At 39.8% G+C, this 16,538-nt stretch overlaps 1 protein-coding gene across 1 annotated transcript in view; it reads left to right on the forward strand.

The window, feature by feature from the left end:
• grid1a (glutamate receptor, ionotropic, delta 1a) overlaps positions 1–16,538 on the forward strand; it is a 296,842-nt gene that overhangs the window by 248,441 nt on the left and 31,863 nt on the right. Inside the window, exons 6-8 of the mRNA XM_042502252.1 lie at positions 5,264–5,437; positions 9,120–9,281; positions 10,327–10,446. Coding sequence (XP_042358186.1) covers positions 5,264–5,437; positions 9,120–9,281; positions 10,327–10,446 — 456 coding nt within the window. The remainder of the gene's footprint in view (positions 1–5,263; positions 5,438–9,119; positions 9,282–10,326; positions 10,447–16,538) is intronic.

Here is a 16,538-nt window from a genome sequence, read left to right on the forward strand (position 1 = left end):
CTTTGCTACATTCTATGCTATGGCGTGTCTCTGCACGCTATTTTATGCAGTTTTTCAGCCTTTTTCAGGTTTTTTTGGGACATGTCATTTTTTGACCTTTTTCAATACTATAGCCTTGCTGTTTGGGTAATTATTTTGACATGAGGTTTTATGGTGTTTTGGCTTTTTTTGCAACTTTCTATGCTATGGCGTGTCTCGGCACGCTATTTTATGCAGTTGACAGCCATTTTCAGGTGTTTTTGGGACGTCATTTTTTGACTTTTTTCAATGCCTTGCTGTTTTGGTCATTTTTTGAGTCTGCCATTTTGTGGTGTTCTCTGCTATTTTTTGCTGTATTCTATGCTATGGCGTGTCTCTGCGAGGTATATTTTCAGCCTTTTTTAGGTGTGTTTGGGACATGTCAATTTTTGACCTTTGTCCATACTATAGCCTTGGTGTTTGGGTTGTTTTTTGATATGACATTTAATGGTGTTTTTGGCTCTTTTTTTGCAATATTCAGTGCCATGGCGTGTCTGCACTTTATTTCATGCAGTTTTTAGCCTTTTTCAGGTGTTTTTGGGACATGTCATTTTTTTTGACCTTTTTCCATAGCCTTGCTGTTTTGGTCATTTTTTCAGTATGCCATTCTTTGGAGATTTTGCCGTTTTTTGCAACATTCAGTGCTATGGCATGTCTTGGCAAGGCATTTTATGCAGTTTTCAGCCTTTTTCAGGTGTTTTTGGGACATGTCACTTTATGACCTTTTTCCATACTATATGCCATTTCATGTTGTTTTTGGCCATTTTTGCAACATTCTATGCCATGGTGTGTCTTGGCACACTGTTTTGTGCGGTTTTCAGCTATTGTCGGGAAATGTCATTTTTTGACATTTTTCGCCATACTATAGCCTTGCATTTTGGGTCATATTTTGACATGCTATTTTCTGTTGTCTTTAGCTGTTTTTGCAACATTCTGTACTATGGCTTAACTTGGCATGCTATTTTATGTGATTCTCAGCTGTTTTCAGGTTTTTTCGGGACATGTCATTTTTTTTACCTTTTTCCATACTTGCTTTTGGGGTCATTTTTTCAATATGCAATATTATAATGTTTTGGCGGTTTTTACAACGTTCCATGCTTTCGCGTACAGAACAATGAAAATGGGAGCAATAAGTACAAACTAAAAGTGATCTTTAATGGGAGGTAGAACATTGATTTATTGATTATTTTTTAAATAAAGTTTAAAAAACGGCAACAACAACACTATATGTTTGTACTTGACGGTTGAGTTTAAAACCTGCAGCTACTATCACAATTCCATCTGGTTGCTTGAGCATGTTGCTGTTGATGGCATAGTTCATTTCCTGCAGTGCATTTTTTCGAAACACTAGGCTGGAGCACACGAAACTTGAACAGAAACAGGTGTGCAGGGAAGACTGACAGGGAAGGACAGACAAGAATGATAACATGTGAACCAAATCAGAAAAACGGATACAGAGGGACACAGAATCAGGGAAACACAGAGACAGGGAGAGAGACACACAGACTTGGACGAGATAGAGAGACAGGGAGACACAGAGAAAAAGCACAGGTGATACACAAGGAGTAAAGATACAAAATAAAACAGGAAACAGAACATCAGTAACCAGAAACAAGGAAAAACTAGAACACAGAGAAGCCGAAAACAAAGTCCTCAGTATAAAAAAACTCCCAAACCATGACAGAACCCCCCTCTAAAGAGACAGATCCCAGACGTTCCATACCAAAAACAAAGCCAAAAGAGTCCAGAGGAGGGATCCAAGAGTCCAAACAAAGCAGGGCAGGAGGAGGGGGCCCAGAGGAGGGAGCAGAGCAAGTCCGGTGAAAAACAAGACGGCAGGACTGAGGGGCAAAAACAGGTCAGAGAGGGAACAAGGAGTCTGGGGGGCAACCAGGAACAGTTCAGTGGGGTGGCCGGAGGCCTTTGGAGCAGGGTGGGGACCAAGGTGTGCTGCGGCCCAACAGGAGCAGAGTGTGGCTGTAGCCCAGTGGGTGCAGGGACAGGAGCTGGGACAGGGGTCGGCCCAGCGGTTGTAGGGACAGGAGCTGGGACAGGGGTCGGACCAGTGGGTGCAGGAACAGGAGATGGGACTGGGGTCGGCCCAGCGGCTGCAGAGACGGGAGCTGGGACTTGGGGTGGACCTGGTGCCAACAGGATTCGGGGAACTGGGATTAGGGTTGGCCCTGGCGCTGACCAGACTCTTTGCTTTGACACTGGAGTGGCATCTGCCGGGACCCCCGATACCAGAACTGAAGTGGATTCCGCCGGGATCCCTGATGCTCGAACTGGAGCGCTGTCCACCGAGATCCCCGATGCCGGAAAAACTAGAAAACAGAAAACCACAAAACAAAGTCCATAGTACAACAAAACTCCCAAACCATGACAGTTTGCAGTCCAAAATTATGAAAAAATGTCAGAGTATAGTTCGTCATCCAAAATCATGAAAAAGAAGTCATAGTATAGTATGATGTCCTAAATCATTAAAAAAATGTCATAGTATAGTATAATGTCCAAAATCATGAAAAAACGTCATAGTACAGTATGGTGTCCCAAAAAAAAAGTCATCCTTCCTCTTCACCCAAGTGTCCAAGACATACGGCCGCAAATCAGATGATAGGACTACAAAATCGATCATCGATCTTTGGCCTAGGGAGCTCTGGTACCAGGTACATTTATAAACATCCCTATGCTCAAACATGGTGCTTGTAATGGGCAATCCATGACTGGCACAGAAGTCCAATAACAAAACACCAATCGAGTTTAGTTCGGGCAGGTCGTTCCTCCAAATCACGCCTCTCCAGGCTTCTCCGTCATTACCCACGTAAGCGTCGAAGTCCCCCAGATGAACTATGGAGTCTCCAATCGGCACCCTTTCCAGTGCACCGCCCAGAGATACCAAGAAGGCCGGGTACTCTGAACTGATGTTGGGTGCATACGCACACACGACAGTCAGAGACTTCCTCTCTGCAACTTGCAGTCGCATCAAGGAGACCCTCTTGTTCCCTGGGGTAAAGTCCAATACAGCCGCCCTCAGCCAGGGCTCGTGAGTATCCCCACACCCGCACAGCGTGGATAATTTTTCTGTGCATACTGTACAAGTGAAATAAATCATATCACGTATATTTTCCTCTCTGACAGAGGTATAAAGGCATGTGGGCCACTGGTCAGTACCACTGCAGGGTCAAGCTATGACACAAACGCCGCCCCTGATGGTGACAGAACGCTTGGACTGGGTGGCACTGGAAGTTATTAGCTTGGACGTGAGGGTTCAGGTCCATGAACCATGCAGCATAATTCATGTGATTAATGTGCCACGGCAACTCATGAATATTCATGATTTCCACCTGAATGAGTCAGAAAAAGAGTTGGTGGATAAAACCAAATGAGCGAGATTCACCTGAGGAGTGTTTTACTCACGCTGTACACGGATGAAAGATCTGGGAATACTGTCTTTGAAAAAAAAATATCCATATAATTAGTTCAGTTTGATTCTCAAAAAAGTATATGGCACAAGTATGCGCACAAGATAAAGGAAGAAGAATAAAAAGTCTTAAAAGTAAGGTAAGGGGGGACACTAAGAGGTGAAAAGATTTTGGGCTTATGTGCTTCCATAACATGAATGAATTGATTGTTTCATCTATATGTTGATAAGCTGGCTACCTTTGTTTCTAAATCTTGGGGAAAAAAAACATAAAGGTGGTTTATTTGTTTAGTATTATTTGTAATCAGGTTTTTGATCTCTCTTTTTTGACAGTGTCTTGTAGGCCTGTCTGATTGGACGTACTGTCCCTCCAGGATTTCATAAGCTGGTTTTCTCACTGTTGGGCCCAGAAATGCTTGATTCAGTCGTATGTTGCAATATTTTGCAGTTTTACAATAGTTATGTGATGTTTTCTCAGATTTGGAGTGTACTGCTATGAGCATTCAGTGTTTTCCACAGAATAAGAATAGTTGATGAGGCTGAGCAAGTCAATACACTGCACACAGCTCTTTGATGAAATGAGATTTAACCCATTTTAAATAGTCACATTTCGGTAATGTTGTGGGTATTGGACGAATATACAAGGTTACGCAGAAGTCACAGGGATTGGCTGAATTTTGGTTAATTGTTCTAACTGATTATTTATGCTCTACACAAGAATATAAAAAAAAAATCAAAATGATTTGCAGTATCCCCTATCAATCCCAAATAATGTTGGGGGGGGAGCAATCTTGACTTCAGCTGGAATTAAGTAAAAATACAAAGAAAAACAAAGTAAGAAGCCAGGAGAAATTACCAGTGAGGGAGGACTGAGACCGGCAGTAACAGCAGAGGTCGATGCAAAAGGCACAGATCAAAATGTCTGATTAGGAAAACAGATAGGAAGCATGGATTCGGGCATGTGTGTTATCAACCAAGAGCGTGACCTGACAGTAATCTCACTGCTTTATTGTTAGATATATGAACCCAGTGTTTCTCAAGAGACTCACTGTCTGCCTCAGCATTGACCATTGTCCTGCTCTGGAGAGTAACAGCCCGCTTAATGTCTTATGAATATTGATCCGACCCTTCACATTGCCTGTCTCAAAAGACCCTTCACACATGCATCTCCCCGCAAAAGAGGCCAAAGGTCACAGAAGTTAATACAAGTATGAAGGATGTACTTGAAATGTTCATTGATTTGTTGATCTCATGTGAAAAACAAAATAATTCCTAGATGATGAATTATCTTAAAATTGGGCATGTGAAAAATAGCATTTGATTTCCATGTTTCTGTCTGTCTTTTCATCTTGCGAAATTACTGTTTAAACCAACATTGGGACAAAAATTATATTTTCATTAAGCTTTTATCATTTGCATACACTGGCCTTCTGTCCTATGAACAGCAACAAAGAGAAATAAATAATTGTGAACGAACAAGTCAAACCCTACAGTTGTCTCCGTTTTACTTTTTGGAACTATCCTTACTTTACCTCACTTTGTCTCATATCTAATTGCTCTGTAGCCCCACAATGTGTCATCTGATATTTTAATTGCTTAAGAAGCAGGCACAGCCAACGCAAAACCCCTCAGAGGTTTTGTTTCTTATCCAAATTTCCACTCGGAAAAAACGCTTTTCAAAAACTGCAAATTCACGGTTTGTGCCTCTTATTCCCCTTTGTGCAAAAATCCCATTAAGATAATTAGTGCCCATACACTTTACACTAAGATTAAAGGGAAAGATTTTTTTAAAAACTAACCTTCTCCTGTTGTCTTCATATTCAGGAGGTGAGTGATGCAGACATCATGGAGCTGGTTCACAGCTCTCTTGGGCGGATGACCATCATTCGTCAGATCTTCCCATTGTGGAGAGACACTAACGTTCGCTGTATGAGGAACAATCATCGCATCTCCTCGCTGCTCTGTGATCCACAGGAAGGCTACCTGCAGTCCCTGGAGGTAAAAATGTTTCATTTTGTCAACTGAAAATCTGAAGAATTATGGTCAATAGATAAAGTCAGCATTAAAGCATAAAAGCATTTAAGCATAGATGATGATAGGCATGAGGTGGATACATTAAGCTGATATTCTTTTTTCTTGAAGTATCTGCAGCAATTTATTTAAAAAAAAAGGAAATGTAGAAAATGCCTCTAACAATCATTTTCATAGATGACAAAAACAAATGACTAATTGGTGCCTGGCTTTACCCTCTACCTAATCACATTTAAAACTGCATTTGAGATATCCTGCTAAAAAGCAGGTGGACAAAAATAAACTACACCAAAAAGAACCTCTCTGACAGAGGTTAGTTACTGAATTGTGTCACGTTCATATAAGCGCCCAAACTACACAGACTGATTGAACATACGTTTGTGATGTTGAAATATTTGTCAAATACAATATTTGACATTATGTCAGAGAGCTTCACCTTTTTAGGCTTTTCAGACATTACTTGCCGCGACAAAGATAAACTTTTCAAAAAACATTAAGTTGTTTAGAACCATCTAAGCAGAAGAAAACATCAGAAATGCTCTTATATCAAATAATGACCAATAAAACATGATAGACATTTACCTTAATAGGTATAATGTGAAAGAGTGAACATTCTAAATTTAACTGTGTTAGTTAAATTTAGAATTCAAATTATTTCACAATTTGTAGTGATACTAAAGTTCCAGATATTTGAGTTTAAATGGTCACTTGCTCTAGGCTTGAAAGGTAGCTGTAAAAGCTTTTGCCAGTGGTCAGTTTGACTTTAGTTGGTTAGACTGCAGTCCAATGGTGACTATTTTTCCAGATCAGGGAAAAGTATCAAAATTCTCAAAGCACTCGCACAGTTTCTTTACTGCCAATTCAAATGCTCTGTATGTTCCAAACAGTCACACATTCACCAACATAAGCTGCTTCAGAGGAGAATCAGAGCTTTGTGGATAGTGAATGCAAAACATGGAAGCAGCAGTATGATGGATGAGATTGCATTTAGTTTTTGACTGGTGGCAAGGTTGTGTTTTTCTCGTTATTTTATCCCTTTTGTTGCAAGTATTTATAGGACAGTGTTGTTGTGCTTTAGCAACAACCAGCATGTTTCATCCACCCTCTCCAGCAGCCAACAGGAGGGACACTTGTTATCTGTAGGAGTGACAGAACCATAAAGAAGCTCAATGTGGCCTTTTTTCCTTTTTCTGTGTACAGCATGTGTGCCGTAAGGGGGTCATGAGCATGATTCATGCTTGATCACATTTTTCACAGTATCAGCAAGTATCAGCACTGAGCATGTTACCATAGTGTAGGACAATATAGACAAGCATCTGCCAAGTGCCATATGAATACAAATATTAACTGATTATATATGCAACTGAATATAGATTAAACTCCTGAGATAAGGCAATTATGAGGGACACGAATGTCCATGAATATAAATGACTTGAGCTCAATGTGACTTGGAAATAACAGAACAGAGTCGAATATTGGTTTAAAGTCAATTTAAGCTTGATTTTTTATTACATACAAATCTACTTTAAACTAAATATATATTCTAATTTAAGAAAGCCTAAAACAATATAAAATATTTGTTGATTAATTACTGAGGTATCTGGGGGTGTACTCAGTTTATAATTATGTAAGTTGAAACAGATTTGGATGTTTAATATGAAGATTCTACTATTTGCTTTTTATTTTCCTTATGTAGTTTGAGAGACATAATATAAGCCTAGAAAACAAGCCAAGTCGGCCCTCCGAGCTCATGCATGCTAACTATGTTAACGCCACATCAAGTAGCACAGTTTCAAGGTGGACGCCCAAGATTAGTGAAACCAATTCAGCATCTGATCTAATCTCTCCCCCTCTGTTCCTGAAATGACACTAAATACTGGCCAGAAAAAAGGCTTTCTGAAGATATTACATTTGTAGAAATGAGCCAGATGCAAGGTCATAATAATCGTGACCTATGAACACCCATTTGTGCCAAATTTGAAAAAATGTCTGTCTGTCTGTCCTTTAGTCCCAGACGAACAGACACAGCCTGAAAACAATAACGCCTCTGGCCACAGCTATCATCAGCATGGAGACATAAAATTGACTGCTTGACTTGAACAATCTCATTCAACTGAGGTGTCTCCAAGTGATGATTCAAATCTCCAACCTTTAGCAGTCAGCTCTAGAGATATCACAAGCTTAACAGAGGCTGCCATTGTGGAACACACTCTGTGCTCTAAAAGAGATTATGCTATCTATGATTTGCATTAAGGATTTGCCAACCAGGAACCCAACCTAAGGTAAATTCTGTATGATGATGAGAGTCAATAAAGAAAGCTATGCCCTTCAGCACCATCAAAGCTCTGTTATCTATTTAACACAATGTAATTCCCTTCTTTGGGTCGTCGTAGTAACCTTTCTCATTCTGCCATGAATTATATTCTATAGTGGGTTATAAGCATCTCCTTGCACCTCTTAGTCTTTTCTTTTGCTCAATCCATCTAGAGTGCAATGGCTGTGTTCCCTGTAGCTCTATTGAAATGTTCATTTTCCTTTTTATCCATACTCCAGACAGATGGCAAAACCATGTGGCGTTTGCACCCACAGTTCTCAATAATTCACATGAAAGAGGGTTAAATATCGGGTAATGGCAGTTTAAGCATTCATCAGAATACTTAAAGACTGAATACTGCTCTTCCTCTACTAATCCCCTTCACACGCCGCCGGCTGTGGTGTAACCTCAGATATCCACCGCATTGCATTACATCTGGACTTCTGACTGAGTGACCTTGAGGCAAGTGAACTTGACTTGTGTGATGTCTTACCACTGAGAGGCTTGGGCTGAAGTCTAAAGGTGTCATGAACTGACTGCCTGGAGTGGCAGCAAGTATTGCTTTCATGGATCTCCTGCAGTGGGAGAATTTGACTTGACTTGACCCAGAGGACCTATCAAATCCACTGTCACACCGAGACAGGAGGGGTAGACATGATTCCTGACAGGGTGCAGGGCAGTAGGAGGGAGACAGTTGGATGGATGGCAGCTCTGAAATTCATTTGACGGAGGATGATTGAACCAGAAATATTTTTTGTTTTGCTACACTCTTGGTTTCAGATCACACCTTTGCCTCTTTTTGTTATCTTGTATATCATTTCACCTGCAGCAGGGAGCACAATCCCATACTTGTTCAACAAATCAACCTCAAAAAGTTTCCTGCAACTGAAACATGTGGACAGTCAGAGCAAGGCTGCTGCTGACTTCACCCTTTTATCTTTCAGTGTTGTAACAAAGCAAAAAACTGGGTCTTCATTTTGACACCAAACGACAGCCGTAACATTGACAGACACGATACAAAAAAAGCTGCTCACCAGTTGTCCCAATGCTTTCCCATCTCTCTCCAAGCAAGGAGACAAGCTTTTATTCCCCACTGAGAATTTTTTTATCTCACCATCAAACCTCACAGGATCTGGCTGAAAGACAAGTGCTTTTGTGTCACTGCCTCATTCGCAATGGTTCACCGTGGGGCTGTGTGATATTTCTTGAAGCCCAGAAAAATAATATTTGTTTTGTTTGTTGCATACAGAGTTTCTGTTCTCTGTTGTATGGCACAAACAATAAAAAAATCTGAGAATGCATTTGTTGAAATTGCTTGTTTTTCTCCCCCAACAGGTGTCCAATCTCTACCTGTATGACAGTGTGTTGATGCTCGCCAACGCCTTCTACAGAAAGTTGGAGGACAGAAAGTGGCACAGTATGGCCAGTCTAAACTGCATGAGGAAGTCCACCAAGCCGTGGAATGGGGGATGGTCTATGCTGGACACCATCCAAAAGGTATGATGATGAATGATAGATTCTACATAATCAAATCATAAATGATTAAATTAATATTTATGTACAAAAATGCACATCTAAGGATTTATTAGAAGCATGAGCAAGTAGGTTTATACAGTCAAAACAGGACTTTGGAAAATCAACGAACTTCTGTGATCCCTGCTGGAAGAGAGATTTGAGTTTGGTTATTTTAAAACTACCCTAAAGGAAGCTGATGATTAAATGTGATCTCCAGGTTTGGTCTTAGGATGGAGTCATGGCAGATTTTGGACTTTGATCTCTTAAACCGAACATAAACTAAAAATAAATCGATTTGATTTCCGTCAAAGTTTATACTTTTTTCTTTTTGATAACCTCATACTGTACCTACAAGCCTGGTTGAAAGAGTGCACGAGCAATATTACAAAAAGAGGTAGGTTTTGTTTGAACATTGGATGAGGGTGAGCGTATTTTGTGCATCAAACACTATATTTCCTGCACTCTAGTGAATGTTTTTGCACCAATGTCTGTGTTTTATGTATCAACATGGTGTTAATGTCTTAATATTTGTTAAAATGTAAGTTCTCTGCTATGTTTTTTTTCTTATTGAGGGGGATCAAATGCACATGCTTTAAATATTAAGAAGTATGTTTCACTTGCACCACCCCCCAAAAAATCTACACCTATAGATAAATACATAAATTACATGGCATATTACATGGTGAACAGCATTCAAAACTTCCAATAATAAAAAAACTGTTTACCTTGATAATATATCACATTCTAATCTTAAACTGAGTTTGCCATGTTTTACAGTGCCACGTTTCTAAATCTGTTTAGCAATAATTTGCTAAACAGAAGAAAGTTAATTAAATCTATGAAAACACTGAATTTCATTATATTGTGATGATACATATAATGTACAAAGTACTCTTTCGCATGTTATAATTAATGCTTACAGACTTCTTTCTTTTCCTTTATCCACAGAAACAAAATAGAATTAAACCACTATTATTGTATTATTGTGACATCTCACAAAGTAACTATTTTCTGGTTGTTGCTGCAGGGACGGATCAGTGGCCTGACAGGAATGATGGACTTCCGTGCTGAAGGATCTAATTCCCATGTGCAATTTGAGATTCTTGGGACCAGCTACAGTGAGACGTTTGGAAAAGATGCGAAACGAGTGAGTCCAAAATATTTTATATACATAAATGCTTTGTTTACTTTTCTGGTAATGACATCTCATGGGACACTTGCTAATCATCTATACTTGGATGTTTTATGGAAAATGTGACAATGGATAATTATGAAATGTAAGTTCGTTTTTTAAAATTTTGTTAAAAAATGACTAATAAATCTACCTTCTACTTTCCTTCTTCTACCTTCTTATGAAAATTATGAATTACTTGACAATTATTTTGCCTTTTCCAGTAGCTCAGAAATTCAGCTACATTGGTCCATTTTCTGCTTCTTTCAATGTATCAGAAATAACCATGTAGCGGTGCTATTTTTCTGCATATTATAGTCCACAGCAGGGTGCCCCACCTTTCCCATTTCATAAAGTCAAGCAACTGTGCCATGTCTCAGTGATATACTGTATGCATTAGACCACATACGTTTTTGATGAGAGACTCTGCACAGAACTTCATTTTAGGAGCTTTTTTTGTTGGAAGATGCGATTTTGCACGGACTTACATAACTGTCTATTCCTTAGGTGTAGAGGAAACAGCAGATGCTGTGAAACTGCAGATTAAAACAGCTTTTCTTAGACATAGTTTCGATGTGACCACTTACTGTGCGAGAAGAGAAATAACAGTAAAATTTGATTTTTTTCCCCATTTTTCTCAAAGCCCCCCTGCAAACCTTTTAAGTGGAGATACTCAATTCCAGCCCTTAAAAACTGATATCCTGGAGGTCTTAGTTAGTTTCTAAAAGTATATTATCCAGCACCTGAATGGTGTGGCTGATTAACTGCCAGGGAGGTAAAAAGACCTGCAGGACACCTGTCCTCAAGGATCAGAATTGAGAACCATGTCTACCAGAAATCCCGGGGGTTGACTGGAGTGCAGGCTAGGAATGAATACTGTACAGAAAGGAAAGGCTTCTTTTGTTTTTTGGATGTGCAGTTTTTCATAGACCACTGCTTTTCAATCCTAATCCTCAAGATCCAAAGCTGTGTTGTTTGTTTTTGTTTTTTTTCCTTTCTTTCTGGGGTGTTGGGTGAATGCAATTAACTCACTGGTAGTACTGAATATCAGCCGTACTCTGATATCCAAAAAGCATGACTACAGGGCTTAACATTTGACAGTGAGGTGTCAGGTATCAGGGTGCCCTCTACTGGAGCTCCTGAAATAACCAGATCAGTCTTCTATAATCTTCCATTTCACCACACCAAACATCCCTGCTTCAATCTGCCTGAGAATTAAAATAAATAAAACGGGTGCTTCTTGCTATTAGCTGTAGGGTGTGCAAAACACAACATACTACTGTCGCATCACACTGTTGTTTGATCTGTGGTTATGCGCTGAGCATCGACATTTTAAAAATAACAAGCAGGCTACGCACATGAGCTGACCGTGAAGTCTTTACTGAGAAACATGTCTGATCTCTTGAGTGTTGCAGAGCTGAAGTGAGATATTGAGAGCATTATTTATGCACTCTTCTTTAGCTTTAACGTGTTTGTCGCTGCAGATGTCCTGATTCAGTCAGGGGACTTCTTGCAGAATGAAGAGGAATTGAGTTTCTTGGCAGCTTATATAGAGCAGGACTGACCAGAAGCAGTAATGAAGATTTAATCACCACTCAGCCTAACTGAAAGCATGAAGCCAATTCATCATAATATGGCCATTAGCATTAGCCAGGAAGAGACGTGCTACACGCAGAGCCATGTGTTTACACGCACACAAACACAGGAACATGCATACGCTTTCATGTCCACCAGCAGAGTCACACATTTAGACACAGCGAGACACAAACACAAGCAATGGAGTCCCAAACATGTTTTGTACACACTGTTTTGGATCTCAGACTTGGATGCAGCCAGGCAAACAAAAAACAGAGGCCAGGGTGCGCACTAACATGTGGGCACTTGTATCTCAAAATCATTAGAGGCAGAAGGGGACAGCAAGGCCAGATAATGGGATGCCAAATGCATTTGGTGCTGTTGGTCATTACCTGGCATGTCTGTCTGTGTGTCTGCTCACTACTTGGCAGGACCATTTACTGTGAGAAAATGTACCTTTCCTCTCTGTTTGTCTTTAATAGGATGTTTATAGATATACATTCAGCATGTTTGTTGCCTCGTGTTGTGTAAAACTGATGTCCATCAAGAAAAGGCCACACCATTACATGGTTTCCTCTGCAATGTTCTATAATGACGTTATGTTTGTGTTTTTTCGAGAGGAGTGCGACAGTGATTGCATGTCGTACTCCGACCCCTCCAACCCGCATCCACCCCGAACAGCCATCCTCATTTTGTCCCTCTCTCTTCCCTCTTATCTTTCCCTTTCATCTCATCTCCCATCCTCTCCTCTCCAGCCCCTTCTTCTCTTCCTCCCTAACCCTTTCTTCTTATTTTTCAGCCCTGGTTTCCTCCCTCTCCATCATCGTTTATCTGCATTCAGTCCATTTTCTCCCCAGCCTGATGGCTCTTAGATGAGGCGTCTTTCTGGTTAGAAACTGTAATGAAGACTGAAATACTATTTCCTGGATGGCCACTGTGAGTTTTCCCCACCATCTAGTGCTGCTGCAGAGTGATCGATGCTGTTGTTGTTGTTTTGGTTTCCCAGTTTGCTCTTATTGATGTGTCAGCTCGTCTCTAAGCAGATATTGCTAATGACTTCCAGCTTGCACAAAGCTCTTCATAGGGAAAAGTCAATTCATTTGAATGTAATTGTTCCTCCTAGCCCAGCATCTTGCATGCATCATGCAGTAGTTATCTCTCACACATGTCTTCAGCAGCAGCGCTGGCATTATTGTATTATTCAAAATCACATTTTTTTGGACATTGTTCTGTTCTATGACAAAAAAAAATATCATCCTAATGCCGTACGTCTGTTTGATGATGTGCACAGCCTCTGAAATAGGCAGCTTCGATTTCTCCTCATTCAATTTTCTGGTAGCAAAATGCGTGAAAATACAATTTGCACAAAAGTGCAATGTAGGGTATATAGAGGCCTCACACATGCCGTGTGATGGCATTTCTAGAAAGCCTAGCCTGTGTTGGAAATAATATATAGCCCTGCTGTGTGAGACATGTGACATTGCCATTAGCCTTAGAAATAGAGGAAGTGAATAACAGCCTCAAGTTAAGATTGTCAGTACAATGTGTCAATTTAACAGTCTGGATATTTTTGTTTATTCCATTTTCTCCCAAGTGACCAACATGGCTCTCTCATCAGCATTCTCATTCTGACACATCTGGTAGCTAGATCCTTTCCGTATTAAAGAACAACACATGTGCAAGCATCTATCCACTTCTGATTGCCAGCACTGGCCCAAAACTTGTCCAAGCACAGCTATCTGGAGCTAATTCTCATCCTAAATAAGCCCAAGTCCATATCCAAAAAACCTGGCCAAAGCTAGCAGGCATGAATTGACCAGAGCAGACTCACATCAGCCAAGCAGCTGACATTCAGTTGCAATCAGCCATGCATTTGGATGATAGGACAGATCTCTCTTATTGGCTATCATCACCCCTTCAACCAGTGATAGTAGATATATTTGGCAGTGGGGATGAACGTCATATAAGCTCCATGAGCCCTGTTGCATGTTGCGTCTGCAATCTGCAGTCATTCTTAGCTGATGTAATCGCCCTGTTGCTCAACTCTATTTCTCACTGGCTCATGAAGCTGAAATGGCATTAAGTAGTCTCTAAGGGTACTTCTCTTTGCCAACAATAGATCTACAGGGAGTTGATGGGGCTGTTAATCAAATGATTAATTTGCCAGGCACTGAGATTTCTAGCTTCAGAAACTTATTTCTGGCTCTTCCATTCTTTTTTAAACCTTTACTTCATGCTGGGATTTTCACCTGCAGCAAGATAAAGCACTATGAGGCAGCAGCTAGTATTTCACGCGAGCCAAAAATATTATCATTACTCTATTTTATAAATTTGCACCATTATATAATAATAAATCCATATTCAAGTTAGCAGTGTGGAAAACAGTATTAGACTGGTCAGGTTATTTTGCCACACATACTTAAATGACAGCAGCGCTCTCTAACATGGTTACACTATAATATGTTGAACTGTAATTGCATGCGAATTGCTTTTTCTCACAGCCTGCATACAAAGGAAAGCATTAAAGTAGCAGTTCCCCACTTAAAGTTATTCCTACTGCCACACTGGCAAAAGTAAATCTTCTTGAGTTTCAAGTAATTGGCTGAAAAGTGGATGATTTTTCTCCATATGCCTTTAATTTATTCATTCTCATGTGCTCCAATCCATCCTGAAAACAATCCAACAAATGTTACCAACCTTATCATCATCCAGTTCAATTAAAATGCACATCACCACCTACAGTACCTGCTCTTTGTTGCTCTCACTTCATGACGTGCAGTAAAAAATCATTTTCAGGTCACAGGTGGTTAAGATAAGTTGAAAGCAAATTCAGTAATTCCCTCTTGTATGACAACTGGCAAGTCTGCATCCTTCTCACTGGTTAGGTTTAAAAGCACACTAATATCCCACTATTATTCTGAATATGACAATATTCGTAATTTGATTCAGGTTATATAAACAGCATATTCTGTAGGGCTGTACCGTACTCAGAATCACATCAGTCAAATCGGATTTAGCTGTTCAATACAAATATTCTACCATTTGCTTGATTTTCCCTACAAAGTTTTAAAGTCTAAATGTGCTCCATGGGACTCAGTGTGACAGCGGCAGCGCATAATATAGTAAACAAGCTAACAGCGCTGATGGTTACAAATGCACAACAATATTTTTTGCAGACATGAGATATCAACAAAAGCCAGTAGCATTCTGCTTTGGTATTCTGAATGAAGCCTTTTTTTTTAAGTAAGCATTTTCCAGTAAAGACTTCTTTGGACATATACACATTTTTACACAAATTTTAACATATACAGCGTATTCGGATTATACACTTATAATCTTATACATATATATAATATTATACAGCTATATTCAACATCAAACACAGTTTAAGTGTCAGACGCAGTGGCTTGGTCTGTTAAAGCACTGACTCATAAACCATGAGATTGCAAGTTCAAGTTCAACAGAATGTCGGAAATATGCAGAGTATCCAGAGGTTTGGCTCAGTGGGTAAAGCAGGTGGTTAGTGTGCCTGAGATTGCTGGTTTGAGTCTTATGTAGGACAGGTGACATTTGACTTTTATGGCATAAATAATATAATATATCGGCTGATGTATCTGTCTGCTGATATAAGTCATCAATGACGTACCTTGCAACGAATACTTAGAACAGTTAAAAAACACACAATTGTCTCCTTTTCTCCAGAACTTTCATACACTGAATACCGAATTTTCCCTCATAAGGACTTAGTTGACTATCAGCCTGACTCGTACATCACTGCCAATACTGCGTCAAGGGAACGTCAAAAATGTGCAAAATGTGTGGAGGTTTGGCTCAGTAGGTAAAGCAGGTGGTTTGTGTTCCCAAGGTTGCTGTTTCAAGTCTTATCTGGGACAGTTGATATTTGAATTTTATTGAATAAATAAAATAAAATATCGACTGATATATTTATCTGCTCTGCTGATATAGTACCTTGCAGCGTTTACTTAAAACAGTTAAAAAACACACAATTGTCTCCTTTTCTCCTGAATTTTCATACACTGAATACTGAATTTTCTCTGCCAAGAATTTAGTTGACTATTAGACATATATATATCAGCTGAGTTTTTGACAGACATCAGAATGAACATCAAAATCTTGTGAAGTGTCTGGAGGTTTGGCTCAGTGGGTAATACAGGGGGTTAGGGTGCCTAAGGTTGGTGGTTCAAGCCTTGCTTGAAACAGATGACTGACTTTTGATGACTGATGAAGTTGGGTTAAGAGACAGGAAAGTCAGTTAAGTTACAGGCAGTTGGGTTGTGTGACAGGAAGTTGTGGTAAAAAACAGGAAGTTCGGTTGAGAGACAGGAAAGTCAGTCAAGTTACAACAAGTTCATTTGAGAGACAGGTAAATGAGTCCAGTACGTCATTGATAACCTACCTTGCAACAAATACTTAAAACACTTAAAAAACACACAATTGTCTCCTTGTCTCCCAAATTTTAACATACTGAATAC

This window comes from Plectropomus leopardus, chromosome 15, assembly GCF_008729295.1.
Source record: "Plectropomus leopardus isolate mb chromosome 15, YSFRI_Pleo_2.0, whole genome shotgun sequence".
NCBI lineage: Eukaryota > Metazoa > Chordata > Actinopteri > Perciformes > Serranidae > Plectropomus > Plectropomus leopardus.